At 39.8% G+C, this 27,998-nt stretch overlaps 1 protein-coding gene across 3 annotated transcripts; it reads left to right on the plus strand.

The window, feature by feature from the left end:
- The first annotated feature begins 735 nt into the window (after positions 1-735).
- Positions 736-27,064, plus strand: MYL1 (myosin light chain 1). 3 transcript variants are annotated; one of them, XM_029606139.1, is made up of 8 exons: positions 4,422-4,462; positions 14,747-14,867; positions 15,571-15,595; positions 19,572-19,715; positions 24,198-24,371; positions 24,895-24,972; positions 25,686-25,729; positions 26,733-27,064. In XM_029606139.1, the coding sequence occupies exons 1-7, from the start codon at positions 4,437-4,439 to the stop codon at positions 25,712-25,714; spliced, it is 597 nt and encodes a 198-aa protein (XP_029461999.1). In that variant the 5' UTR covers positions 4,422-4,436; the 3' UTR covers positions 25,715-25,729; positions 26,733-27,064. The 3 variants fall into 3 exon arrangements, with proteins under 3 accessions (XP_029462000.1, XP_029461999.1, XP_029462001.1); XM_029606141.1 differs by lacking the exon at positions 4,422-4,462 and adding an exon at positions 16,198-16,225 and having other exon boundaries at positions 14,755-14,867; XM_029606140.1 differs by lacking the exons at positions 4,422-4,462; positions 14,747-14,867; positions 15,571-15,595 and adding exons at positions 736-1,061; positions 16,198-16,225.
- The last annotated feature ends 934 nt before the right edge of the window (positions 27,065-27,998 follow it).

Genomic DNA, 27,998 nt, shown 5'->3' on the forward strand with positions numbered 1-27,998 from the left:
ATGTGTGTGGAGGGTGGGGTGGGGAGATATTGTGACATTACATCTACCATTTGAACGGTAGATTGATGTCCAGCCTGGGTTAATAAATAGACAATTCAGTGTGGCATATACTGTACGGAGCTTTATCAAAGGAAGATTAGTATGCAGACATTAAGGGCCGGATTTTATTACAATGGAAAAAAAAAGCCGGGCTCGGAACTGCAGCTGGAGAAATCTTCGAGGACACAGAGTACACTTGCCCTGGAAGTCAAGGAGGCTTGCCTTATACGTCTGCTTTTATTTTTAAACTCTCCCATGCCTTTGCTCGATCGACACTTTCTTGCAGCAGGCGGCGAGGAGGAAGGTGGTGACGAAAAGAGGAGAGAGGGCCGAAGATCTTCCCAGCCCCTTAAAGCCCCAGCATTCCGGGTTGAAAGAAACCCGATCTTTCGGGGTAGGGGCACACATTATGCCAGCGGGAAAAAAAAATAATGATTTACACGTTCAGCCGAGCTGACAGGAAAAAACAGCGCGCCAACACGGGATCTCAGGGGCTTTGTCATCCTTGTTTCTCCTTTCGACTTATTAAAAGGGGAGGTTTAAAAAAAAAAAAAAAAGTCTCCCGCGTTGCTGAAACCCTGACACCCCCCCTCATACTCCATTTATAGTCTGACGGCCAATGCCATCCCCCTCGACTTGAGAACTGTCCAATCCAGCGCCCTGCGGCGGGACTGTACGAGGCACGAAGTGAAATAGATATATATATGCACCCTTATAGCGCGGATCACACTGGCTTCCCCTGCTCGGCGCTGGGCTGTACATCTCTGAAGCTACTCGGGAATCACGTCCAAGGGGGTTGTGTGCTTCTTCCTTTTTGTTTTGCTGGATCCTTTCCATTATTTTTTTTTTAATCAAATTACCAAACTTCACCGCTGAACGAAATGGCACCAAAGAAGGATGTTAAAAAGCCCGCCGCCGCAGCTCCCGCACCCGCCCCGGCCGCGGCCCCTGCCCCAGCCCCGGCTCCGGCCCCGGAACCAGCCAAGCCCAAAGAGCCGGCCATCGATCTCTCCAGCGTTAAGGTAATGGATGCACGGGGTACGGTCACTGACATCGAGCCTGCCCGGGCGAGACAAGGGAGCAGCCACACACACACACAGCCAGCCCCGAGAATCCCGCCAAGGACGCCGGTCGTCTGGACAGATCGTACCCTGGCGGCCTTCTTTTTTTTTTAATGTAAAGCTCCTCTGCTTGTTCCTTTAAAATATATATTCTGAGGCATAATCCCTATTTAGCTGTAGCGAATCTTTCGCGCTAAATGTGCAGACTGAATCTAGGTCCCTGCTGCCTTTATTCCTGAGAGCGCAGGGAGCAGCAGCCTCGTATTCTAGGCACATTACAGGCCGCCGCCTTGCTTTGGACATTCATTATTACAGGCTGCAGGCGGTTAGTGCACGGTTTCATCAATGTGAAACGCGCTGTGCTCCTAAAAAGACTTTCTAGAAAGCACCTGTAAATTAATGCCATGTTTATGTTTGATTATGCAGCCAAAACAGTGCATTTTTCCTTGCGTAAGATTTTTAGAAATACACACATCTGCTCCGAAAACCCGGTTTTTCTGCTTGTCAAATTTGACAGCTGTGTTGCTTGCCCACCCAACTAGAGAGAGCTTTAGTAGCAAAAACGATCCAAGTTTTACTTTTTATTCCTGCTGCTCCCTTATGTGGGGCTGAGGCTGAAAACTATTATTGCATTAGGGCACTGGATTTCAGTGACTGTAAACTGTCATTTTTTTTTTTTGCCGTGAAGCATGCTTGAACTGCATCCGATCGAATGTAATACCACCGCCTAGTCATCTCACAGCCTGCCTTTGGTTTAGTGTGGATGCCCTGTGTCTTGTGAGCTTTTAAGTGACTGGATGGCAAGTAATCCTGCTCGCGGAAAAGGTGTTATGTCTGCCTTCCGAGAGGATGGAGGAAATCATCTGTCTCGCTAGAAAACCAACAGGCAGACAATCTGCCTCTACCCTGCTGCACTCTCGGGGGTCCCAGCAGACGTCTGACCTAAGGGAAGCTTAAGTCAATAAGAGGGGCAGGCATTTGGAGGCAGGGTTACCACCGCCTTCATCCCCAAGATCTTGATGGTGAATCATGAATTCATTAATCCCTTCTTATGTTATACACAAGAAGACCAGGGCTTTACCATTTTCCTAGTTAGCAATCCTTAATTTTTTTTTTCTTGAGGGCTCAATTTTGTTAGTAGATTGTTAAAAGGTAATTTCTAATTCAAATACCCTGTCTTTAGTGGACATATCCTATACATGGAATAATAAATACTTCTAAATATCATACTGCATGGAGTTTGACACAAAATAATGGAGACCTTCAACATAATTTAAAAATATTGCACTGGAGGTTATGAGGGTCTGATGAATTGCGATTTCTTTTTCGCTTTCTTCACTATCCTAGATTCTGTAAAGCCTACTTCAGTAAAATAAATAGGGCAGCTATGTTCTCCAGTATAGTGTTACATGACCAGTAAGCCAGTCAATATCTTTTCAAAGTTATTTTTTTAAACGTTTTTAATATTATTATTCTGGGAAATTCCAGAAAGTCTATGCAGCAGAAAAGCCACACTATGGCCCCCTAAAGAGCTGCATGAACCCCTCCCAGTTGCAGGTTAAGTATCACATTGCACAGTTATTCCATTGTTGTAGTTATTATGGGAGTGAATGTGTTCAGTTCATTTGGAAAAAATCAGAAAAGGGAACACTTGGATTGCACTAGCAGGTTTCAGCTGGCACTAGTAAAAGAAGCAAACTTGAATTCACCAACTCAGGCTCTTCAATTAATTTAAAATGTATTGTTTGGCAAATACCTGACCCCCCAACCCAGTATGCTCACAACAAATATTTATTAAGAAATAAAGTATGTGTGTACAAACTGTTTCAGGTTTGCCATTTTAGTCAGAAAAAATGTGCAGGAAATTAGTTTTAAAAGTTTTCCAAAATATGATTTTATTTTTAAAAAATATTTTTTTACATCAAACCCTACTTTGTAGAGGTGTTGGTCCCATTGGTAGTGAGCTCTATGCTCTAAATTGTCCTGGAGTAAGCCCTTTTGGACATTTTTACCTTTAGTTTACAGCATTTTTTTAATTTGTCAGATTTGATATTTCCCTTTATATTTTAAGCTAAAGTGGGCTACATTAAAAATGGGAAACAGTATACATTACTTTAATTCAGAGGGTAGTTTAGCTTCCAAAGTTAATGAATAAATCTGACATGAAAGCTTATGGGTATTATTTGAATAGTCAGGGTAAACAATTTGCTGCTAAATTGCATCCTCTACTGGCCATTTAGTGAAGAGATATTAGAAAATGACTTCTTCCCACTATTTCAGGGGTGGCCAACTCCAGTCCTCAAGAGCTACAAAAGGACTGGAGTTGGCCACCCCTGAACTATTTAGAGGACAGGAGAGTGATTGTGCTGGAGCCAAAAATAAGGAAAGTGTAGGAGTGGCCAAGGAGATGAGAATAAGGACATGTATTTTGCCCAGACACAAAATCTTTCCATTCCAACTAGCCCTCAAAACCTAGCTAAAATAGTTCTAATATGATACACTGAGACATATTAAACAATTTTTAAAGAATCCACATTCCTCCTGTTAATAAATTGTTTTTCTGTTAAATGAAGTACTATCGGAAATAAACAACAGCACAGAGCTTCTTTGTTGGGAACCTCTGTTAGAATAGTCATCGAGGAAAATCAACTGGAGAAGGTGATATGAAGAATAAGAACAATATTACTACATGAAAGCGATGATCACATGACTTTTCTGGGCTTTTACTGCCTTAAGGAACTAAGCAGCCCTATTTAAGACTTGATCTGTAATCCAAGTCCTGGCAGTGAAGAAAGAAGCTCTGTGACCCCAGTGACCCCACATTATTGTTTCAATGGGAAAAATGGCTTTCAGGTTATGGAGTATAGTAGAAGGAGCAGATAGTTTTTCTTTCCTCTTGAATTCCAATGAATGGAAAATTTTGGAGGCCAGTGTTTGCATTGTTTGCATCTTAATTTGCATGATGTACCATTTTTAAACCAGAGACATGGGTATCCCCATGGAAAATCGGATACAACTTACCTCCAAATATGGGCGCAGTCAGGTGGTGGGAGAGATTGAGTTCTGTGTCCAGACCAGAATGGCATCATAGCATTGATTCTCTGGTGGGCACGGTTAGAGAAGTCAAATTTCTACCTGGTAACCCATCCTTTCTTCTCTGGTAAAGGTAACTGGCATGCATGCAGCTGAATAAATAGGCATGTTCTGTACTGCTGTGCTGGTTGTGCCAGATATTGAGATCTTTGAATGCATGATCCATGAGTGCATATAAAATGTTCTTTCAAACTGTCATAATTCCTGTTGCATTTACTATTCAGTAAGGACTTCTTTGATTGGATGCTGCAAGTGGAACATGGAGGAAGGTAAACAAAAAGACAAATGCATTGACAGAAATCTCTAAAGCTCTGAAGAGTGAAAAGTTGGTAGCGGAAACTCATGTGTTGATGTCACTAACACTAGGACTGTAAATGAGAGAAGCATTGTGCATTTAGTAGATTACAAAACTCTAGATATGTAAATATAGTACACTGTACTGTAGACAAATACAATACAGCTATTAGGAACTGTCAAAAGGTTCTGTAAAGTCTTATTTTGCTTAGATAGAAATATTATAAATTTTAGGGTTTAAATGCTATAAGCAAGGGTACATTACCAAAACAATTTAGTTTGTAATAAAGTTCTCAGACTCTAAACAATGGCACTGCAGTACTGGACCAGACGTACAGGGTGTTTTCAATTTTCATGCAGACAGCATTATATGCAAGTATGGCAGACATGTTTTACTCAAGGAGAATGGAGCACTACAGGAGACACATAAAAATGACTAAAACCCAGCCGTCCTCAGTACAAATGAGTAGGTTTCCGTCTTATTAAACTTTATATAACAGTTAATATCTGTGATTAAAAACAAGCAAAAAATCATTAAATTATTTCTAATATTTAGGTTTTAAATGTCACATAATTTGCTGTCTAACAATGCAGGAAACAAAAATGGTGATTAGGAGAATGGATGTAGGGAATTACTCCTATAAATCGAAAAATATATATTCTTTCCTCTCATTCATTATGTGTGCTTCTTTTTTATCCTTACATTGGTCACATACTTCTATCACTCTATGCCTATGGTTCAGTAGTTTCTAGTGACTCCAATAGGAAGCCAAGACTTTAGAAATGCTGCTGTACAGTAACATGACCATTAGGAGTCATATCCAAGCAAGTGTAATCCTTTGAAGAATATGCCTGGAAGAAAAAGTCATGAACAAGAAGGGAAAGGTTTTACATAAGCTTTAGAGATTACACAGATCCTTTCTATGTGGCTTTGAACCCTCAAGAATAAAAGCAACTTATGTTGGTCCAATGAAAGGTAACACACACACACACTTCTTTTTTGCAGAACCAATGAAAGGTAGCACAACTTGACAAAAATCCAGTTTTCTATATGACCAATATAGCCTGTAGAACTCACCCTGTGATCTCCATGATTCTCCAACTTTTATTTTTTTTGGCTGTATCCCCAGTAGTTGCACACACTCTCTACTATGCTGCAACCTTCACCATACCATTCTTTTACCCTGAAGCCCTACCCCATCCACAACTTTACAGAAGGGTCTCACAAAACGAAGATGGCCTAGAAACATAGAAATGTGATGGCAGAAAAAGACCACATGGCCCATCGAATCTGCCCAATCCACACCAATTGCTCAGTTCTACAATCCCCACCACTGCCTCGGAGATCCCCTGTGTTTGTAGCATGCTTTTGTAAATTCAGACTCCGTCCTTGTCTCTACCATATTCACTGGAAGGAAGTTCCATATATCCAACATGCTTTCTGCAAAGATATATTTTCTTAGATTACTCCTGAGTCTTCCCCCTTTTACCCTCATCCTATGACCCCTCATTCCAAATCCTCCTTTCTACTGAAAGAAGTTCACCTCTTCTGCATTGATATCTTGGAGATATTTAAATGTCTCTATTATATCTTCTCTATCCTGCTTTTTCTCTAGGGTATATATGTTTAGATCTTTAAAACTGTCGCCTATATGCTCTATAATGAAGATCACTGACCATTTAGTAGCCACCCTCTAGACCAACTCCATTAGGTTTATATGCTTTTCGAGGTGCCATTTCCAGAATTGTACACAGTGTTTCAAATGAGATCTTATTAGGGTTTTATACAGGAGTAATTTCAGCTCTTTTTTTCTGCCGACCATTCTTCTCCCTATGCAGCTAAGCATCTTTCTGGCTTTTACCATTGCCTTATCCACCTGTTTTGCCACCTTAGGATCATCAGATAAAAACACTCCTAGATCCCACTCTTCTTTCGTACATAGAAGAATTTCACCCTCTATATTGTACTGCTCCTTGGGTTTTTGCAGCCCAAATGCATGACTGTGTTTTTTTAGATTTAAATCTTAGCTGCCAGACTCTAGAACATTCCTTAAACTTTGATAGATCCCTCCTCATGTTTTCCACACCTTTTTGGCTGTCTATCCTGTTGCAGTTTTTGATATACTCTGCCAAAAGACAAACTTTATTCAATAGTCTTTCCATAATATCACTTACAAAAATGTTGAAAAGAACTGGTCCAAGGACCAATCCATGTGACATATCACTAACTCCCCCCTACTCAGAGTGATCTCCATTTACCACTACCCTTTATCACCTCCCACTCAATCAGTTTCTAAGGCAGACACTTTAGAGCCAATACCAAGGGCATTCAATTTATTTAAAAGTAGCTTATGCTAAGTACATTACATGTAGCATTCTCCCTGATCCAACTTTCTGATCACCTAGTCAAAGAAATTGATCAGATTTGCTTGACAAGACTTACTTCTGGTAAAAACCATGGTGTGTTGGATCTTGTAATCCATTGACTTCCAGAAACCATACCATCTGCTTTGGCAGTGATTCTATCAATTTCCTCACCATAAGGTTCAAACTAACTGGCCTGTAGTTTCTCTGCCTCCTCCATTCTTCCAATTTCATGAAGAGAAACCACATCGCTTGTCTCCAGTCCTTCGGAACTACTCCAGACTCTGAAACATTAAAAGGGTCAGCTAGTGGAGCTTCCAGAATTGTTCTAAGTTCCTTTAATACTATTGGATGTAACCTGTCCAGCCTCATCATTTATCCATTTTTTATTTAGTTAGCTCCTCATAAACAGTGTCTTTTGAAAATTGAGTTTTACCTTACTTCCAATCAAAGCTGGATTTAAAAAGGGAGTGTCCATATGCAATGGGGGCATCCTCTCCTTCCCCCAAAGTTCATTAGAGGTGTGAGACATCTGGATCCCACCTGGCCAGATCCTCCCCTCATTTCATAGCCAGCACCTGCACTGCAGCAGCAGCAGCAGCAACTCTATGCAGAATATTCAGCACAGGGCCTGGGAGCTTTCATGGGATGACAGCCCCTTGCCTACATTGTCTGTGCCTAAATCCAGGCCTGCTTCCATTCCTATTTAGGTCTATTCTCTGTGGTCTTACTTCTTCTGGCCCTTCCTCAATGAACATTGAACTGCAATTCTGCTTTTATTTATTTATTTATTTATTTACTAAAATATTTATATTCTGCAATGTGCTATAAAATCTTTCAGCGTGGAATAAAAGTTAAAACATCACATAATACAGCTTCTACATAGTCCTCCCTTTCACATCTAAATCTCACAATGCCGCTTTTGCACTTCCTTCTATCACTAACATTTATTTATTTATTTATTTATTTAACAGTTTTATATACCAACCTTCATAGTAAATAACCATATCGGATCGGTTTACAATTAACAAGAATAAAACTGGGGTAACTATTCAAGTAAACGAAAGATAAACAGTAGGTAGGAATGAGTCAAAGTTACAATCAACAGGGAAGAGAACTTGGAAGCTTGCAACAAGCTGGAAAGAAGATAAGGCAGGAAATAAATATGAAGTGATACCATAGGGCGTACGGGTTAAAGCTTAATGGTGCTTTAACCTGGGAGAGTCAGAGTCCCATATCTAACATATCTAAAAATAATCTAAAGATATCTAATAATCTAAAGATATCTAATAATCTAAAGATAATCTAAAGATATCTAAAAATAATCTAAAGATATCTAACATATCTAAAAATAATTCTTGTCCTCATGTTTTACTGTATTTGCTATTTTTTTCTATTTGCATTTTCGCTTTCCTGTTTTCCCAGTTTCTCTTACCTTTTCCACATATTGTTGCCTGTCTTCCTCTTTCTCTTCTTTTGTAGTTTATGAACACTGATCTTTTTTCCTTACCTTTCCATCTACCGTACTTCATTAAAAATCCATAGCAGCATGGTTACTAATTGCCCATTAAAAAATGGCAAAAACATAAGGTCCATGAATTCATTGCCAGCCACAATTCTGCCGAATTTCTTCTGACTCCCTCTGAATTAGTTGGTCTCTGGGTAGGAGCCAGAAGTGATGCATGCAATGCTAGAAAAATACTCCTAAAATGAACTGCCGGCTGCTGGGCCCCAGCCCTGACCCAAGCAGAGGAAATACTGCTGATTTTGGGGACCATAGCAAAAGGCTGCTGCGAATTCCAATATCAGGGGCTGAGCTTGGGCTGAGAAGCTACTGCTGAGATGCTGACACCAGCAGAAATAATGACCAGACTTCACAGCACAAAGCTGCCCAGGCCTTGTAGGAGTTTGTTGGAAAATAGGGCGACAAGGAGGAGAGAGTATCAGGAGGGAGGAAGGGAGGCTGAAAAAATGTACTGTGAGGGAGCAAGGGATGAAGCAGGGAGAGTATATCAAGAAGAAGCAGATAGGAAGAGTACTCGGACAGAAGTGGGGCGCGTACTGGGAGGGAGAAGGTGTAGAGAGTACTGGGAGGGAAAGTGGGAAGGGGAAAGGCACCAAGAGGTAGGGTAGAGTCAAGGAAAGGAGAAGGGACAACCCATCCCCCATTCTCTGAGAGGAATCCCTGCTATTTTCAGAGCAGAATCTCCTCCTCCCCTTTCCCCCACCACCCAAGGCCCTGAAGCCCTGATCAGTAATAAGTTGAGTTGTAAGTAAAAAAAATTCTGACTATAAAAATGGTTTCCAGGAGTTAGCAACCCTGGTGGCCTGCATGGAAAGTAGGTTGAGAAATAAGGCTATGGTGGGTAGTAGACTGGAGATCGAAGAGCTTGGGCCTTATTTTCTAAGGCTATCGCAGGCTTGCGCTAACAGTGCAAGCCTGCGATAGCTAGCGAAGGTAGCGCACGCCTGCGCTACCTACATCGGGGCGGAGCCGGCCCCGGAAGAGGAGGAGTCGGGGCATCACCGGGGCCGACTCTGCGAGGACGGCGCGGACAGCGAAAAGGCCTGCGATACTTTGGAAAATCTTGCCCCTTGTATAGGAATCCATGCATAGCTCCACAAGTGTTGTGGAGCTATGCATGGATTCCTTAGAATCCATGCATAGCCTTAGAAAATAAGGCCCAAGGTCTTCGATCTCCAGTCTACTACCCACCATAGCCTTATTTCTCAACCTACTTTCCATGCAGGCCACCAGGGTTGCTAACTCCTGGAAACCATTTTTATAGTCAGAATTTTTTGATTTGAATGCAAGTGTTGCATTCAAATCATCCCTATATCTCCATACTGCAACTATCATACAGCATTTTCATCAAAACAAGACTCCTCTGCTTTTCCTTCTCCACTTCCCCACAATGGCTGAATATTTATTTTTATTATTTTTATTTATTTTTATTTATATTCCACTTTTCATACTTTTTTCCACACTTCAAAGTGGATTACATTCAGGAACTACTCACTGTCTTCTCCCAGATGGCCATAAGAGGAAGCTCTCTGGAATGGCAGTGACTTTCTCTCTTTCTTCTCTGCTTAGAGGCACAGAGGTCTGTTTCTAACATGAGAAAAGGGAGTCTAAGCAGCTATGTCAATGGGTAGATCCAAAGAGACATAAAAGAATTCTTACATCTTTGAATAATAGACTCCAAATTATTATAAGACAGTAATTCTAGTGATGTTTATAAATTTCAAGGGAGATTTCTATGCATTCTGAGGTGCACAACGTCTTTATTATGTAGAGTTTTAAATACAGTATTTATTAGATGCATGCATTTAAAATTATGATATATCCACCCCTCCATGTTACTTTCTTGTAAGCAGAAAACTGCCCTGTTCTTCCTTATCAATATCCTAGTCACACCATTACTGTTCCTCTACAGGAGTTTTGACAGCTTATAGTATAAAAAGATAAATACAATAGAACAAGAGCTGTAATGAAGTAATCCACAGAGTAACATTTCAATGCACATTAATACAGAGGCAAATTAAATGATAAAACAAATATATTTTCAAATTGCCCCAAGCATAATTTACCCCAGCTCCATAAGGTAATGCAATACAGGTCAAACACAAAAATCAACATAGGATTATGAAATGGCCACAATCCACTCTCAGCAAATTGTTATCACATGCAGTATCAATCCATGCATCAGCCAAAGGACCCCTAATTGCATACAATAAAAATGAAATATTAGTACTGTGTTTGTCACTGGATTTTGGTGCAGCTTATTTATATAAGAAAGTCTGTGATCCTTGTGAACCAAAAGGGGAGGTCAGAAGAAACCTTTACATTTTGAGTTCATTGAGAAACAGTATGCTTATGCCATGGCCCACCCACTTTGGGCTCAGACCCACCCAACCAGAAGAGGCCTTTTGGAGCAATGCCATCGCAGGATCCCATCCCTGCGACAGCAAGGAGGAGCTCTCAGAAGAAGCAAGGCCATTGCAGGATCCCATTCCCACAATGGCAAAAAGCAGCCCTCAGAAGAAGCAAGGCCGCCATGGGATCTCATCTCTGCGATAGTGAAGAGGAGGGCTGGAGCTATAATGCCACCACAGGATCCCATCCCATGATGGTGAAGAGAAGGGCCGAAGCTGCAATGCCATCGCAGGATCCCATTCCTGCAACAGCAAACAGGAGGGCTGGAGCTACAAAGCCACCGTGGGACCCCTGTCCCTGCAACGGCAAAGTAGGACTTTGGCTGTGCTAATGAAAAAGTCTTGTGTATGTGTGGGTGAGAATGGGAGCTTGAATGTGTGTGTGAGGGTTAGAATGGGAGCTTGAATGTGTGTATGTGGATGAGAATGAGAGCTTGAAAGTGTGTATGTGGGGGAGAATGAGAGCTTGGGTGTACATCTGTGTGTATAAGAATGGGAGTCTGGGAGTGGGGTGAGAGAGTGAGAGCTTGTACGTGTGTGTATGATAGAGCATGTAGAATGAGAGCTTGTGTATGTGTGTAGAGAATGTGAGTTTCTGGGAGGGAGAACATATGAGAGTGAGAGCTTCTGTGTGTGAGATAGTCTGTGAGATAAAGCGTGTGTGTGTGAGGGAGGAAGGGAAGAAGACAGTAGAAGAAGAGAGACACTGAAAAGGAATTAGGAAATGAGCGACAAGGGAAACATGGGAAAAAGGAGACTGGGACAACTGATTAGAAAAATACAAAGATCAGACAACAAAGGTAAAAAATAAAGAAAAAAAAATATATATATATAGAGAGAGAGATTTTAGCTATTGGAATATGCAATCTTTGGGAATGTGTATTTCTTATATTTTTGTATTTTGCACTTTCTTCAGTATGCCATGGTTCAGAGTCTAGTATCTCAGGCTATTTCGATTTTGTTTGCATGTTTCTGTTTCTAATTTGAAGTCTCTTATTTCTATATTAGGTAAGGGTTGGTCTCTGTTTTGTCTCTTCAGAAATACTGAAGAGCAGAATTTCTGCTCACATGTATTTTCTCTGTAGCCGTCCAGCTTGTTCTATTATTCCAGTAGGTGATATATTAATGTTCTAAGACCTGGTATAGTATTTGCATTGCTTCATTTTCATAAGGTTGCTGTTATTTGAGTCCTGACAGTTAGTGTTGTGACTGTATGGTATGGCAAGGTTCTAGAAGTCTCTTTATTTGCAGGAGTTTGTGCTACTTCACAAAATAGAGGTGGAGGGATATTTTTTGCTGAGGTGACACCAGAATTTGAATTTTTTTTTTCATGTTGGTTGTACTGTGAATTGTGATGATTAATGATATTTTATTGCAGTTATGATGATTTCTGGCTTTTATTAAAGAGAATTCATGAAAGAATACATTAATTTTTGTTTTATTACATGATTGATTGGATCTGTTTGTTTTCTTTGATTTTTACATGATATACTTGTGCATTTTTAACTGCAATAAATATAAGATAAATACATACAGATTAATAAGTAATTTTTAATTCTGGTACTTGCTTGAAATAATTGAGATAAAATGTTTTAAAGTTTCACGCATGATGCATAATGGCTGTTGCAAACTACTTAGAAAGCCATTATAGAGTGCAGTGTATGGCATTATTTATTAATAAGAATATAACCTGCATGCCTACAGTCCACCCATGTTAACCTCATGCCCACCCAAAACCTCAGTTCTGGCTACGCCACTGGCTTATGCAATTAAATATGCACTGCAAGGGTAAGGCCAGGGGCTCAATAGAGAGCACTATGCTTATTTTTATTTATTTAAAAATTCTTATATTCTGCATTATCTACAAATAATGATCAGTGCAGATTATAATTTTTACATATATAATTCATAAAAGCATACTTCTAACAATCATTTATACAAGCATTTTAAAATAAGTACATAAAATCATAACATTAACTCTAATTTTACCTGTAAACTTCCGGGAATAGCTTTCAGGTGCTTCCTAACTTTTTAATACTCAAATTCAATTCTCAATTCCTTAGACAATGCTTTCCACATTACAGGCCCAATATATGAAAAGACTTTCTTAAGTGTTTCTTTTTGAATGATGATACTATTAATAATTTTTTATGACAGAGAGTAGTTTAGTTTAGTTTTATAAAAAATTTGTAGCTTGCTACATCACAAGTTTCGAAGCAGATAACAAAACTAATACATGTATAATTTAAAAAACAAAACAATAACAAAATAATCATAAAACAAGGCTCAATACCATCTGCAAATTATTCAGTGATAACTCTTTTGACATATACAGTTTAATAAAGCATGTCAAGCCAATTATACAATCTCATAAATTACTTTCTGAATCAGAGTCAGTATCTTAAACTCTATATGCTCTGTATAGGTAAAGTTATTTTAACTTTGGATTGATATGCTTGCTATATCCATGAGGAGGACTTGGGTCTTATTTCTGGGCCTGGCTTCTGCTCTCTAGGTCAGCTGGGGCTAGAATGCTGCAGAGGCAACATTCACAACCCTTGAAGCAGAGCAAGTCCCATTCATCATAAACAATCACCTAGTGGTCAATCTTAGGGCTCATGATTGCAAAGTGATAGAAGAAGCCCTGTATGCAGCCTGATTTATGGCCCTGACTGAGGATTTTTGCTGCAGTGATTCCCACTGCAAATTGTAGAGCATGCAATTAATACATTTTGTATTAATAATAATAATGGCTGAGCTAAGTGAGTTTGAAGATGGTGTAGAATAGAGGGAAAATCCCAGGTAGTTGAGAATGAAGGCTCATGGCACTGTAGCCCAACAGAGGTCAGTTCTGCTTGGGCTGGACGTCCAAAGAAATGACATTTATTTAACATTTTTAAACATCTGGGGAATATTTTCTTCTATTAATGTATGAATCTACCTTCTGACTGTAAAACTTTGACGCTCATATTTCTTAACTTGCTAGTCCAGAGAAGAATTCACTAACTATATTAGGACAACTTAAATTAGATATAGGAAATGCAAGAGGCTGTATATGGAGATTGACCCACACAAACATATACAATATAATATTACCATATTTAGGATTTTCAATTTCATTGATAGTGTAAGAGTTTATATGTTACAGTAATACATGGTACTATAATACTCAGTATTTAAGCTTTCTGACTCCAAATCATGGATTCCATTACTGAGCTGAAGGAGCAGCTCCACTAGCTGAGCTAGGAAAGATCTTTTTTATCCTAATTGTTCCCTTACCATTCTGTTCTGACACAGTATAATTTGTCCCTTTATAATACCATCTATTATATTATATATTATATAGTATAAATCTGAGGATATACTCTAGCCCACGGCTTCCCAAACTTGTCCTGGGGACCCTACAGCCAGTTGGGTTTTCAGGATATTCACAATGAATATGCATGAGATAAATTTGCATGTACTAAGTCTATGATATGCAAATGTATCTCATGCATATTCGTTGTAGATATCCTGAAAACCCAACTGGCTGTGAGGTCCTCAGGACAGGTTTGGGAAGCCCTGTTCTAGCTTGTCCTCAGAGCCTCTAAATACATAGGAGACCAGCAAATGCATCCGAAATAAATTACGGTATCCTATGACGCATTTACAGTATACTTTCATTTTTATACTCAATAACCCCTTGAATGATTAAGAACCCCTATAAAAACTACTCTTGGCATGACCACTTTAGGAATAATCTTTCTTGAAGTTGCAGCAGGCCTAGAAAGTGCTGACAAGTTTCAAACTCACTGCAGCTTGCCGCTGCCTGGCCGTTTTAGGCTTTCTAAAAATAGCCTTCCTCCTAGGTCGGTCAAGAAGCAGATCTTCTTTTCCCTTTGCCCTAAGAAAGTTAAAGAACTCTCCAGGGGGAGGGGACAATCTCCTTCTGACACTTGATCCTGGTTCTGATGTCACAGCCTGCAAATAAATAAGAGAAAGAAAGACCAGAGCACACGGACCACACTCAGGGACACAGGCTATCCACTAGCAGACTTCATCCACTTCTGCGCTACTCTCCTACTGACCATCTCAATCATGGTGCGTCCAAAAGCATTCTTTACTTACTATGTCATTGATTGTTTTAAGTAAATTTTCTAGCAACCAAGTGGGTTAGTCCAGCAGAGAAGAAAGAATTTACGTTGGGGCAAAAACCCCCTTTAAAAATTTAGAAACTTCTGCATCGTAATATTGATTCCTATTTGGTGGGAAAGTAGTGCCTACAATAGACTTGGCAAACAAATTTTGGGCATTAGACTCAATGCATTTTGTAGCATTCAAAACCAGCTATTGTAGCGATGGTGGGATTAATGCAAATCATTTTCAACTTGAGTAATAAATATGGTTTATTTTTGTAGTACAACACACCAGAATACAGATTCAACAGCGATTTACTATGTAATCTTCATATTAATGGGATTTTAATGTACTATTTCATTTTCAACATAGTTTAAAAATGATAATTCAAATAATTTTCATTATCTATAAAAATCTAATATAGTCTAAAGTAATGTAGCATGCTTAGATGGTATTTGATTGATTGCCTAAGCTTTAAAGATAATTGTTGGACTAGATAGATATTGCTGCACAATCTTTCCATTTTTCTTAATAATACATTTTTGATTGGAGAATTACTATGTTAGTAGTAGCCTGCTTACTCTTATGATAGTATTGCTTTATTTCTGTCAATGCATTTACAACTTTACTAGTTCCTCCTTTTCTCTCCTTTCTCTTTCCATTGCAGTCTTTCTCAAATGATGAAATCGCTGGTAAGTGGAACAGGAATCCAACGGAGCTGGCCTGGCAGTAAAGTCATGCCATTAAAATCCTCACGGAGCAGCTGAAATCTGAGACCTTGGGGTTTCTCTTCTGTTTTGTCTGTGATAATAACTCTCCAGGTGTTAATCATTGGAAACTCTTACCAGAGGCATAAAATGAGAGTAACTGCTCTGTGACCAGAGCACTTAGTCCTCTAGTCTGCAAAATTTGGAGGTGTGCAAAAAACAAAACAAAAAAACCTACACAACTGTAAATATCTATAGAACACAGCAGAATAACCCCCAAGTCAATCAGAATATCTTTTTCATTATTATGAGAAAAAAAATGGACACAGGCTGAATATCTCTAGTTATTCTGCCTTTTACACAGTTCAGGAATTTTGCAGAACTGAGGCCTTAGTGAGCAGAGGCACAAGGTGCATTTATCTCATTGCCAGCCTGGTTAGGCATCTCAGCAATTTCTGAGAATCTAAAAGAAAACACATTGGCTGATTTGGAATGAGCTTTCCTGCCATGAGCTGGGTGCTTTACAAATCTAACAGGAGCAATTTAAAAACTAAAAATCTTTTTTATGGTTGATTTGTTCCTAATAGATCGAGTTCACTCGTGATCAGCAGGAGGGTGAGTCATGAGAAGCCTGTAACATACAGTGAATGTAGCAGCCTTCAGGCAAAAGCTACTGTTAGTTTGCTAGACTGGAAAAATAAAGTAGAAGGTGCATCCAGGTCATACAAGAGCAGGAAATGAGAGCACACACAGATAAGAGATAAAGAATTTAGGTTTAGTAACCGTGCATTTGATCACCATTACTACAACTACTACTACTGCTCCTACTTAACATTCCCAAATGTAAGAATTAAAGGGTGTTTTGGGGCATAGGGAACTAAAAGAAAAGACATGTATTTCTCAGTTTTCAGAACTTTGCTTTCAAAAGGGTTTCTTTATCATTTTAGAGTAGAGGCCTCGGTTGTTATCCAAGAGAAGCGAGATTGGGGGAGGGACATCTAAAATATCATCTGATCTTGGTCTTCTCTCAGAAAAAGAAATGTTACCAGGGAAGGCACCGAGTTACTCAACTGACCATGATAACAACTGAGAGACTTTATGTTACGCTGTAGCTAGTTACATTTCTTTGAGGTTGAAAAGTATGCAAAGGCTATAGTGTGCAGAGGGGGTATTTTCTTGCTTTAATAAATGCTTTGTACCCCTGAGGTGTGAAACCTTTCCTATAGTAAAGACAAATAGAAGAAGCATAACTTGAACTGTACATAACCCTGCTAGTCTTGGGAAAGGGGAAATCTGTTGAGAGCAAGAGGGAGATATCGTAATGCACTATCTAAATATACAGGAAGAAGGAACCTTTCAGGAGAGAAGTTGTGGTTAAATGGTAAAAGTTTGGACCCAAGAAAGAAAGAATCTCCTTTGTGAAGAGAAAGGTCTGGCAGAACTGCTATACAGAGCAGATCAGGAGAAGAAAATATTGCCCATGACAGGATTTGAATTTATGAAGGGGCCATGTTGCTTTTTCTGGCAGGACATGTGGGCTCCTGCTCATAAGACCGCAGCTCTCTTCTCCTGACTTATGAGGGGAAACAGCTGCCGGCTTTGTCAGGTGCAAATTCCCCAAATTCTCAACTTTCGCTTTGGGTATTTTTCATACCCCTCATAGCCTATTTTGCCCTAATATATTACATTTTTATGTTTTAGACTTAAAAATTAAAGCTGTAATTCTTTTCTTATGGCTACATCTCCTGTTGTCAAAATCTCCCTTCTCTAAGTTCGCTCTTTACATATACCAGTGTTACTATAGAAGCTCCAAACCTGACTTAAGTATATAATGATGAATAAGCAGGAAGAGCTTTCAGCATCTTTCAGTTCTAATATCTTCTTAGGAATTAAATATAGCACAACAAAAAAGGTGGATCCTAATGATTTTATTGTATTCACCAACCAGATATTCAATAATTTCTTAGCATGGTTGCTGTGGAGGGGGGACAATTGTCAAATAGTCGCAAACTGCTTGGGCCCATTTAACAAGCATATTTTATGTATAATTTCCCTTTGAAAATTGGCAGCTGCAAATTCTGTATGCTAAAGAAGTCCACGTACTTTGTACTTACTTGTGCAGCTGGCCAAGTGGACGGAGGGGGAAGAGGCAAAATATCACATATACAGTTGAAAATCACCGGTAAACACCTCCCCAGGAACATCTCTTTTTAAATCAACTAAAAGTGTGCATGGAAGCCACATGTACTTCTAGATGCATTTGAGGAGGGCAATATTCAGTCAGGTCCTTTTATCCTGTTAAGGGGAAATACGGGAGATAAAATCAGCAAATTCAAATGAGCCCAACTACTGAAAAAAAATGTTTTACATGCTTTCATAGGTACAAAATAAGTTCATTCAGGTTATCATACTGTGTAGGGAACTACAAGTGTGGTCTAATTTAATGTATTTCATAGAGGACTGGATAATGATATTCTCCCTGTCATGATAGCCTGACTAGTACTGGACAGTGGACACAGAGTTCCATAATTTGAACAATCTGGTCATCCAGAATATCTTTTACCCAGTGACTGAATCCTGCAGGATTAGCCAGAAAGCTCTCATGTCTTTCTCCTTTCCCCCAGGTTTATACTAGACACTGTTTCAATCAGACTCAAAGGTGGTGTGTGCAAGGGACGGCTGTGTGCTACAGGCCTCAGCACATCAGATATTGAAGGATTAATTTTACAGAGTATCACATTACACTAGTGTAGTATATACTGTGTGCTAACCACTCCAGGCTAATGATATAAGGACAGCTGGGGACAAAACCCCAAATACCAAGTTTCATGTGTCCTTGCTGAGAAAGATGGAGAAGGGCAGACAGCAGAACACTGGCTTAATCACATATCGGGTGTCAAAGGTTATCTGCTCTCTTTAAAGGGCTTGTTCAGCCCTATTGAACCAGGGAAGAAAATCTTTTAGTAAAGTGCAATCAGATTGGAGTAATCAGATCTCAGTTTATGCAAGGGAAACAATGGTTGCTTTTTTCTGAAATATTTTTAAATAGGAATAAAAATGTCAGATAAGTTCATTTTACAGACCTGCAAACAAAAGAGGCATTTCTGAAGTGCTATATCGAAATCATTTGGTTAAGTGAGGTGTCTAGCGTTAAGTGGGTTATACAGTAAAATCTATTATGTGCACATAGATCCCCAATTTATTTGGGTTTATTTGGCATAAGTTTGATCTCTAAAAATAAAAACTGTAAAATAACTGGCATTTTCTGTTTGTTATTTCTTAAAAGGATTAAGGGAGGGGGTATGAAAGAAGCCATCCTTTCTGTAGGAATTTTCTATTTATTTCTTCCATTTCTCTACATTGAGACATAAATGTAGCGAAGTACATGCCAGGTTCACTGCACTCTATTGATGCTGAAGTAGAAGGGATTTCAATGGAATATTCCAGAAATTATTTTGGAAAAGATACATAGCATAGCTAAGAAAGGCTAATTGACTGCTCAAAAATCCTCTTTTTGCTGGGGATCTGAGCTGAAAGGCCTGTCAGTAGCACCAGATGCAAATCTTTCAGTCTCAAAAGCATAGAAAACAGCCACAAAGGACATGGAAAAAATAAACACTGACTGACTTTGGGAGGTAAAGAATAGAATATAAAAGGTTATTACAAAATATGAAAAAAAAGTCTTAGGAAAAGAAGCATGTAAGATAAACATGTAATTGTTTAGGGTAATGCTTTTCAACCTAGTCCTCAGGGCACACCTAGCCAGTCAGGTTTTCAAGATATCCACAATGAATATGCATGAGATTGAATATCAGTGCATGCAAATCTTTGTGTATATCCTGAAAACCTGACTGGCTAGATGTGCCCCGAGCTCTGGGTTGAGAAGCACTGGTTTAGGGTGGTTGAGCAGTTGACGCACAGGCACACATTTATTTTCATTCTTACTCCTTCCTTCTTGTAGACTTCAAAGAGGCCTTCCTCCTCTTTGACAGAACAGGCGACAGCAAGATTTCCCTCAGCCAGGTTGCTGATGTAATGCGTGCTCTCGGGCAGAACCCCACAAATGCTGAGGTCAAGAAAGTTCTGGGCAACCCCAGTAATGAGGGTAAGTACATTGGAGACTACTTATTTTTTTTACCTTGTGACAAAGAAAGTCTAGGCTGCTTGGGTTGCTACTTGACCCAAATCAATCCTGGCAAGTTCAGTCTATTCTGTTTATGCCTCATTATATGTATGGACTTGTAGTTTCAATTTCTTTAAGAAAGGCTTAGATAGCAACCTTAAAGCAGTGCTTCCCAACTCTCTCTTGGAGGCACACCTATCCAGTTAGGTTTTCAGGATTGCCACAATGAATATGCATAAGATAGATCTGCATACACTGAGTCTCTGATGTATGCAAATCTATTTCATGCATATTTATTATAGATATTCTAAAAACCCGATTGGTTAGATTGGGAAACACTGCCCTAAAGGCCAGCGATTTTTACTGTATGAATATTAATTCTTCCCTTCTTTCCCTAACCACATAACAGCAAACATTAATGAATCATAACCCTATTAGAACAGGTACACATATTACCTTTGTATTATTACAATTATATTCTCAGACACATACATATTCTAAAACAGGATTACAATGCATACAATAATAATACAATCACACCCTGAGCACAGGTGGGAATCGAGGTTTACAGATGTCCTGTCCAGCTCTAGAGTTCTCATTTTTCAATGAACCTGTTTTCTTGTCAGGTTAAAGCCCAAGACTGTCCCATAGTCCTTCTGAGTCACAACAAAAGAAATAAAGATTAAATAATGCCTGCAGCTAAATGATATTAGACAAATATAAAACAACTGGGGATAATTAGAAAGCATGAATGCTCAGTTACAATTCACTAGAAATTATACAGTAGTTTCAAATAGCCTGAGTTTATACCATGATGGGGTCTATGCATTAAAGTTTAATGTGTATTTCAAAGTCATTTAGTGTGTACAAAAAACTAATGTACTATACACTAGAGTGCATGTGCTATTGTGCATGCTAAACTGGTCTCAAAAAATATTAGTATGCAAACACTTGCCTCACCATCGCACACATGTGGAAACAAGCTCCTAGCTTGCTGTGCTGGGAGAGAAAAGTAGCGGAAATGACAACATTGGCGCAACTGATCACATGCTTAGAGAGCAAAAGGGCACATAATAATACTTGGACAGAATCCTGGACATGGAGACATGGTGGGGTAAATGCTTGCATACCCCCAAATCATTATTTCTGGTTATGCCTCTTCATCTTATGTTGTTTCTATTGAGTAGTTATTGTGCCTGGTTTAAAATAGTTTTTAAAAAATTAGTATGTATGCATACGGAACTAAAGAAACATAATATGCAAATGAGACTTTAACAGGTGAATGCTAAATAGCATTTCTATAAATGCTCTCTTCTATGTGCTATTTAGTTGAAATTCACTAAGACCTAAAGTTTGACACCTGCCTCAGACCAGGCGTTAACTTTTAATATGTATGTTATTTCAAGGACTCAGCTAACAGGATGTGTTGGGGATTACTGATAAAAGATATAGGGGCTGTTAGGGCAAGAAATGTTGTGGGAGGTGTAGAGTGGAGGACATGGGAAAAAACAGAGGAAAGGGAGAGTATGCGCTTTTAAAAAATAAAAAAAAAAGTACATTGCTGATCCATTGACTCAGTGGTAGTACTGTGCACTGTCATGTTGTCCATGGTTCGATCCCCAAGCTGGGTCTTCTGCTCCATGAATCAGCTGGGAATGCCGTGGAGGCAGAATTCATTGACCTTGGGGAGTAGGGATTCCTGGTCATTGCTTAAGGCTGACATTTGGTGGCCAGAATCAGGGCCTATGATTACAGGGCTCCAGAAGGAGCCCTGGTGCATGGCCCCCAGATGGGGGGCTGCCACTGTAATGCCAGACAAGGTGCGCTGTGGGGGAAATATAAAAATAGGAGCAATATCCCCAGGCAATTGCAAATGAAGACTCATGGCAACAGGATTCCAGTCCAGGTTCAATTAAGCTGGAGGCTTAAAGGAATAGGAGGAATCTGTTGGGTCATAAAACAATTCCACATTTATTTAGACAAGAAAATATATTTTCAAACCAAAGGTTCACCATAACTGTTTTTTCACACATTGTTGTACACTGCACAATGAATAAGGCATAATGTTTAAACTATTTCATTATAAAGGCCCATTTCACAAGTTCCAGTCAAATGTCATGATTATGCTGAAACATTGCATGGCATAAGTTCTATGTGCTGCATGGTCTAAGATGGGACGAACGGTCTGCATGACAGGTGTTGCAGCAGAAATAAGGCTGTAGCAGTTGAGCCATACGTTTCTCATAGAAAGCACTGAGTGAGAATTAAGAGGGATGCTCAGAAGGCAGCCTCTTCCCACCCCAGCCTGTCCCCTTGAGATAGTGACTTCTGCGAGGTAAAGGAGTGACCAGCATGAACAGGAGAGTAACTTTGTGGCATGTGATACACAGTAGTGTCATTCACCTGAACTTGTTGTGCTGGCATATGGCGATGGCCAATGCTGTCACTGCTGGGGTTATTCTGTCCAAAGATGACAGCAAGCGTTCTGAGGCTTCAGTAAGAACCACTGATAACATGCCATTAGTGTCCCAAGATTACAGGATGCTTGTGGTTGGGGGTGGGGAGAGTATGGTGTCCTTCTGACTTGAGACTGATAGATTTCTCTCACTGGACGGATGTGCCAGGAATGGTCAAGGTCGTTCTTCTCTTTGGCAGATTTCTGAGGCATGTGCTTTTGGTCTGGCTTTCCCTCTCCTTGGAAGTCTGTTCTCTTCCCTCAACTCCTCTCCTAGGGTCCAGTTGCTCTCCAGCCTTTGCTCTCAGGACTGACAGCCAGCACATGTGCCAAGCTTACTTTTCTAGAGGTTTGCAGCAAGGGGACTACAAATGCGTCGACGCGCACATGTTTTAAAATATATCATCCATGCACGCATGTGCAGGAGGCCCACGGCTCACACACGCGAGGGGGGGTGGGTGGGTGGAATTTTCTAAAATATGCTCGGTGATGCGATCGGGGGTTTGCCCAGTTCCCTTCCAGTCCACTCCAAGTAAGGAGCGGACTGGGAGGGAACTTTCCTATAACTCCACTTACCCTTCCTCCCTTTTCCCCTCTCTGCCCCGACCCCTAAACTAAACCTAACTATCCAAGTTTTTTGTTTTCATGCTTACTGCTCCTCCAGGGCAGAAGTATCTTCCACATGCTGGCTGGCTGGCTGGCTGCCAGCTGCTCTTCCCCGGGACAGGGCCTAATGGCCACTGTCCCGGCCAGCCCCCACCCCTTTCAGTTGACGCGGCACTTCAGCGTGTATTGGTGGTTATTGGTGTGGCCTGGCCCTTTTGAAAATGTGCGTGGTGCACGCAGGGCCCAGCCACATGTAACCCCCGATTTTTATGCATGCAGGGCTTTTAAAATTTGGGGATGAATGTAGAGAAGTTATAGTTTTATGGATTAACATGCATCAATGCTAACAGTACTCACTTACTATGGAGGCTAATTTTTTGCAAGTACATGCTCAAATTTAATGCATTATCTGTTAAGTGGTATCTTAATATGCATGTTAAACATTTATCGATATGCATGCTAAAACTTTTTTAGCACAAGTTTATTGCATAGATTCCTTAACCATCCTTGACAATATGCAGATGCCTGAATTCTGATTTTGCAATTGCTACAAGAATGTCTTAACAATCATGGTAACTTCAATTTCCAATGTACAGAGACAAGCAGCTACTTGCATTGTCTGTTTTAAACCATTTTTATAGATCTTTTATTTTCTTTTTTAGTATCATCATGCTTTTTACCAACATTGCCCTTGACTAATGACCATCTTGGTCTTTCAAGACTTGTTACACTACAAGAAATACTGAATTATCAATTAATGGCTGTATTATAATTTAGATGTATTTTAAAAACTTGCCTGTTTGCTCAGGCTTTCTATTTATTTATTTGCACATTCTTTTTTCTGCTGATTCCAAATATAGTTCAATACAGATTACATAAAAAAAGAATCCATAATCAAAACACGTAAAACAAAACAATACATATATGTTTAAAGCAGCACAATTATTTGCCTAACTCTAGATTTTCCCAAGAGCAGGTCCAAAGTTATTCCAGAAACATGTTTCTGGATAACTTTAGACGCGATCTACTGTAGTCAAAAGAATATAACCGATTAAAAGAAAGATCACAGGCTTACTGGCTTTAATACATCCCCCTGCTCCCTCCTTCCCACCTGAGGTCCAAATGCTCAGCCCTGCTGGACCAAGCCTGCAGCTGCCCCCACGCACCCCCTCCATCTGTTTGAAAAATCTAAGCACCCTGACTTAGGTATTAAAACACTGATTCATTGAAAAAATGCCCAGCAGAGTATTGATATATATCAGATTGTAGGACAACAGATACAAAGTTCCAGTCATTGGATGCTATATTTAGCATTTATCCTGAAACCTTGCTACCAGAGGAATAAAAGGTGCATGCAGTCACGTGTGTATGTGTAAGTAAGCTGCTTCTTCTCCCATCCCTAGAGTACAATGCCAAGAAAGTTGACTTCGAGCAGTTCCTGCCAATGCTCCAGACCGTTGCCAACACCAAGGACAAGGGTAGCTTTGAGGACTTTGTTGAAGGTCTGCGTGTCTTTGACAAGGAAAGCAATGGCACAGTGATGGGTGCTGAGCTTCGTCACGTATTGGCCACATTAGGTAAGGACTTTTAATTTCATCACTGACTTGAGTAGTTCTTTCAGAGAGAACAACTCGGCTTTTTGCTATGACTAAAGCTGAACCTCCTTTTCGCTGTTGGTGTTCTGCACTTGCAGTTGCAATCCTAATACTACTGTAAGTCTAATGCATTATTTTTCCATGAATAGATTCTTAATAAAACCAAGGCAAGAATTGTAACAATAATTTGTGTGTATAGACTGATGTTTTGGGATGAAAACGACCTTATTTCCATTCTTTTCTTCCCTTTTAAAAGTTGACATCATTGTAAAGCGCCATCCTGTAGTCTGATGCCAACTCTTCAAAGGACCATCCTGAAAATATTTTGTCCATTGCTGGGACGCTACACATCAAAGGAGCACATCAAAGGGTCCCTATGACACTTGGCTCTTTACTAGAGAACCATGGAACAAAAAGAAAGACATAAATCAAAGTTAATGTTAGAGGACTTATTTTTTATGTGTCTGTGAAATTTCTGAGGTTAAATCAGTCCTTTCTTCTCCAGGTGAGAAAATGAAAGAGGAGGAAGTAGAATCCCTGTTGGCAGGTCAGGAGGACTCCAATGGTTGCATCAACTATGAAGGTATATATTAAAAATTTGTGCTATCATTGAACAACTTTTAGACCATTTTCAATATCTAAATGTCAGTTTTTACTATTAATAGTACTGTTGGGTGTTTAGATCCAGAGATATACGTTTTTCACTTCTTTGGCTTCATTCTCATCTTCAACAATATGGTCCCATTGAGGGTAGTTTGCACTGAGTTGAATAAATGCACATCTATGGTTATGTTCTGCGCCATCAACAGTACCACAACAGATTTGGTAAAAATTGTCTGCTTGGCAAATTTGGTGCAAAGTGTCGCACCAAATAACTACACCATAAAAGATGAGGTTATTCGGCACGAAACTGGCAGCAAAAACTAAGCGTACCTTTCACTGTCGTTGAAGTATTCACATCGTCAGCCCTGGTGCCGCCCCGACTCTTCCTCTTCCGGGGCCGACGCCACCCTGACTCCGCCCACATCTTGGTATTGCGTGCGATCCGCTTGGTAAATGACCCCCTTTAGTGATTCTATCAGATCTCGGAGAAATCATTGCAATTCCCTGGACTTCAGTGTACTGTGATTAAAAAATAATACTGCTCCTTCTTTCTGAAGGCTGCATGTGAATTTCTGCTGTACCACAGTTGAATTGCAATCATTTTAAGCCGAGCTGGAATGTTAATACCATGTGGTTGGTTTTTTTTCACTTCCTTTTTCAATAACCTTGTCCCACCTTTGCTTTACTCCACAGCTTTTGTCAAACACATCCTGTCTATTTAGACTAGAATCTACAAGGTACAGTATGTGCTTTCTATTTGCACAATTCATGAGTTCCCTGGCCAAGGCTATCATTTAGATTTTTAGTTAGACTTTGAATATTCAGCACTGTGTTCAATTACATTCAAATCTTTTTTCAAACTGCCATTCAAAAACCTTCTAGAATTAATTTTCTTGATAATGAAAAGCCAATCCCAGAATACGTTTGGATGGGAGTTTAAAAATGTATAAACAGGACAAGACAAAAATATCCCAGTCAATATGATGCTATCTGTAAGTGTGGTGGCTAAAATAATTTCTTATTCATATATTTAATAACAGTATAGTATGTTATATCCAGGCATACAGCAAACCTCCATCTTTTACAAAGATAGGAATCAAAAAAGGAAAATACCACATGACACTTGTTACTGATAATGGGCTTGATTTTTTATTTTTATCCGGCTAAAAACATATCTGGCTTTGTCAGGTGCAACCTGGGGGCATTCCTGAGTAGAGCAGGTTTATCTGGCTAACTTAGCCACATAACACTGATTTTCAGCATTATCCAGCTAATGTAGCCAGATGATTTTAGATCAGTTAAAGAGCAGTCCTAAAGTTAGCTGGATACATTTATCTGGCTAATTTTAAGATAGCTAGGAATATTCAGCAGTGAGCCCATGCCACTGAATATCCTGGCTAAATTAGCTGGATAAGTTTAACTGGCTGATTTTGTCAGCAGTTGAATATGGACCTCAATGTTTATTGATAGTGTGAGCTGGAGATAGAAGGAAAGGTATTAAAAATAATGAACAGTGAATCTTGATTTTTAGTAATTAGTTTATTGCTATTATAAAATACAAAATCTGCTGCTGCTGGTGTCACATAACTCTTTCAGACTGTTATTATCTGTATAGTCTAAAGCACAGCAAAAATTGTCTTAAAATATCCCAGAACTGTAATAAAAAGCTGTAATAGTTACAGCTTTCTTGGGAAGATGATGAACTTCAGTCACTTATCACTATGTTTGCTTTCCCTTCAGCACTGGCACCATCTCCAAAGACCATGCAGCAAGGAGGCTCTTGAGGCGGAGAATCTCCTGCTCCATCTAGCGCTATCACTGTGGAAACCAAACAGGACTGTACTATACACCACATTGCCCCCCCTTTTTTTTTTATTGTACAATAGGAATTTCCCTTTCAATCCGAAAAACGCTGTATTCACAGAGAACCAAAGCCAAATAAATCTGGTTGCTGAGGCAAACTAGATGGAGAAATCTGCTCTCTTCACCATATCTGAGTATTTTTCCGTACGGCTTGCCCTCTAGCAGTGTATACCCAGGAGAAATGTGACAATAAATCCTTGTGGTCAGTCTATGGCTGTAAAGTCTTTATTTCTCAAGTGGCTAGTCCAGATTGCGGGCACAACATCACAAGAAGTCTTAAGTTATTTTCTTTCTGTATGTTGTAATTTCACAAAATAAAGTTTTATGAAAAAAAAAAATCCAAACTAATATTTTTGTTGAGGTTCAAGTTTGCTTTCTTCAGTGAGGTGGGATATGGAGAAGGTAGAGTAGGATTACAAAGTTTCTGGACTGGAGTTATTGTAGGGTTTGCAAATATCTCCGGGACATCAAGGAGAGGCTAAGACAGTTCTGCTTTCCTAGACATCCTTCTCCCATGCCATTACAAGCAGGTGCTTGTGGCTCCTTCTCAAAAGAGAACTCGGGAATACAGATCCCAGAATGCACTGGAATGGCAGTTACAGAACCAGAACTGGCTCAACCTATTCTTGGTGACCAGGCATTATCTGTTCACCATTAAGGGGCTCTGTTGGAGAAGATGGCAGTTGTTTCTGCTAGCAGACATTCCTGTGAGGGTTGGAATCCTCCCAGGCTCCCATTCAGCTGTTCATCACCTGTTTCTAGCATGTGAATTCCAGACAGCCAGAAAAGCATCATTTTTCCATTCCTTCCCATCATCATCACATTCTCTTTTTACAGTGCTGTTACTTGGAACTGGAGAACCTGACTAAACCAGAACGCTGCCTTCCTTTTTTCTACATTCTTACCCAGCCAGGGTGGGATCTGGTTTCAATCTGGTTGTAAACCATAACATAAATTCTCTTCAAACCTGACACTGGTCACTTAAAAAAGGCCTCACTGATCAAAAAGCCATACATAAAATGTGGCTTGCCCTGTACCATAAAAAGGACTGCTCTGCCGCTGGATGCATCTGTCTTATGCTGGTAGGGGTAGCAGTAAGTGATGCAAATGTACCCTCTATTCACTGCAAGGAGGTAGACAAGC

The sequence above is a fragment of the Rhinatrema bivittatum genome, chromosome 6, assembly GCF_901001135.1.
Source record: "Rhinatrema bivittatum chromosome 6, aRhiBiv1.1, whole genome shotgun sequence".
Taxonomy (NCBI): domain Eukaryota; kingdom Metazoa; phylum Chordata; class Amphibia; order Gymnophiona; family Rhinatrematidae; genus Rhinatrema; species Rhinatrema bivittatum.

What these genes read in the sequence shown, in the direction of transcription:
- MYL1 (XM_029606139.1), top strand. Translation starts at nt 4,437, where the DNA reads ATGCTGCAAGTGGAACATGGAGGAAG. An exon ending in CTCAAATGATGAAATCGCTG is followed by an intron (nt 15,596 to 19,571) that starts GTAAGTGGAACA and finishes TCCTTCTTGTAG; the next exon opens with ACTTCAAAGAGGCCTTCCTC. An exon ending in TGGTTGCATCAACTATGAAG is followed by an intron (nt 24,973 to 25,685) that starts GTATATATTAAA and finishes TTTACTCCACAG; the next exon opens with CTTTTGTCAAACACATCCTG.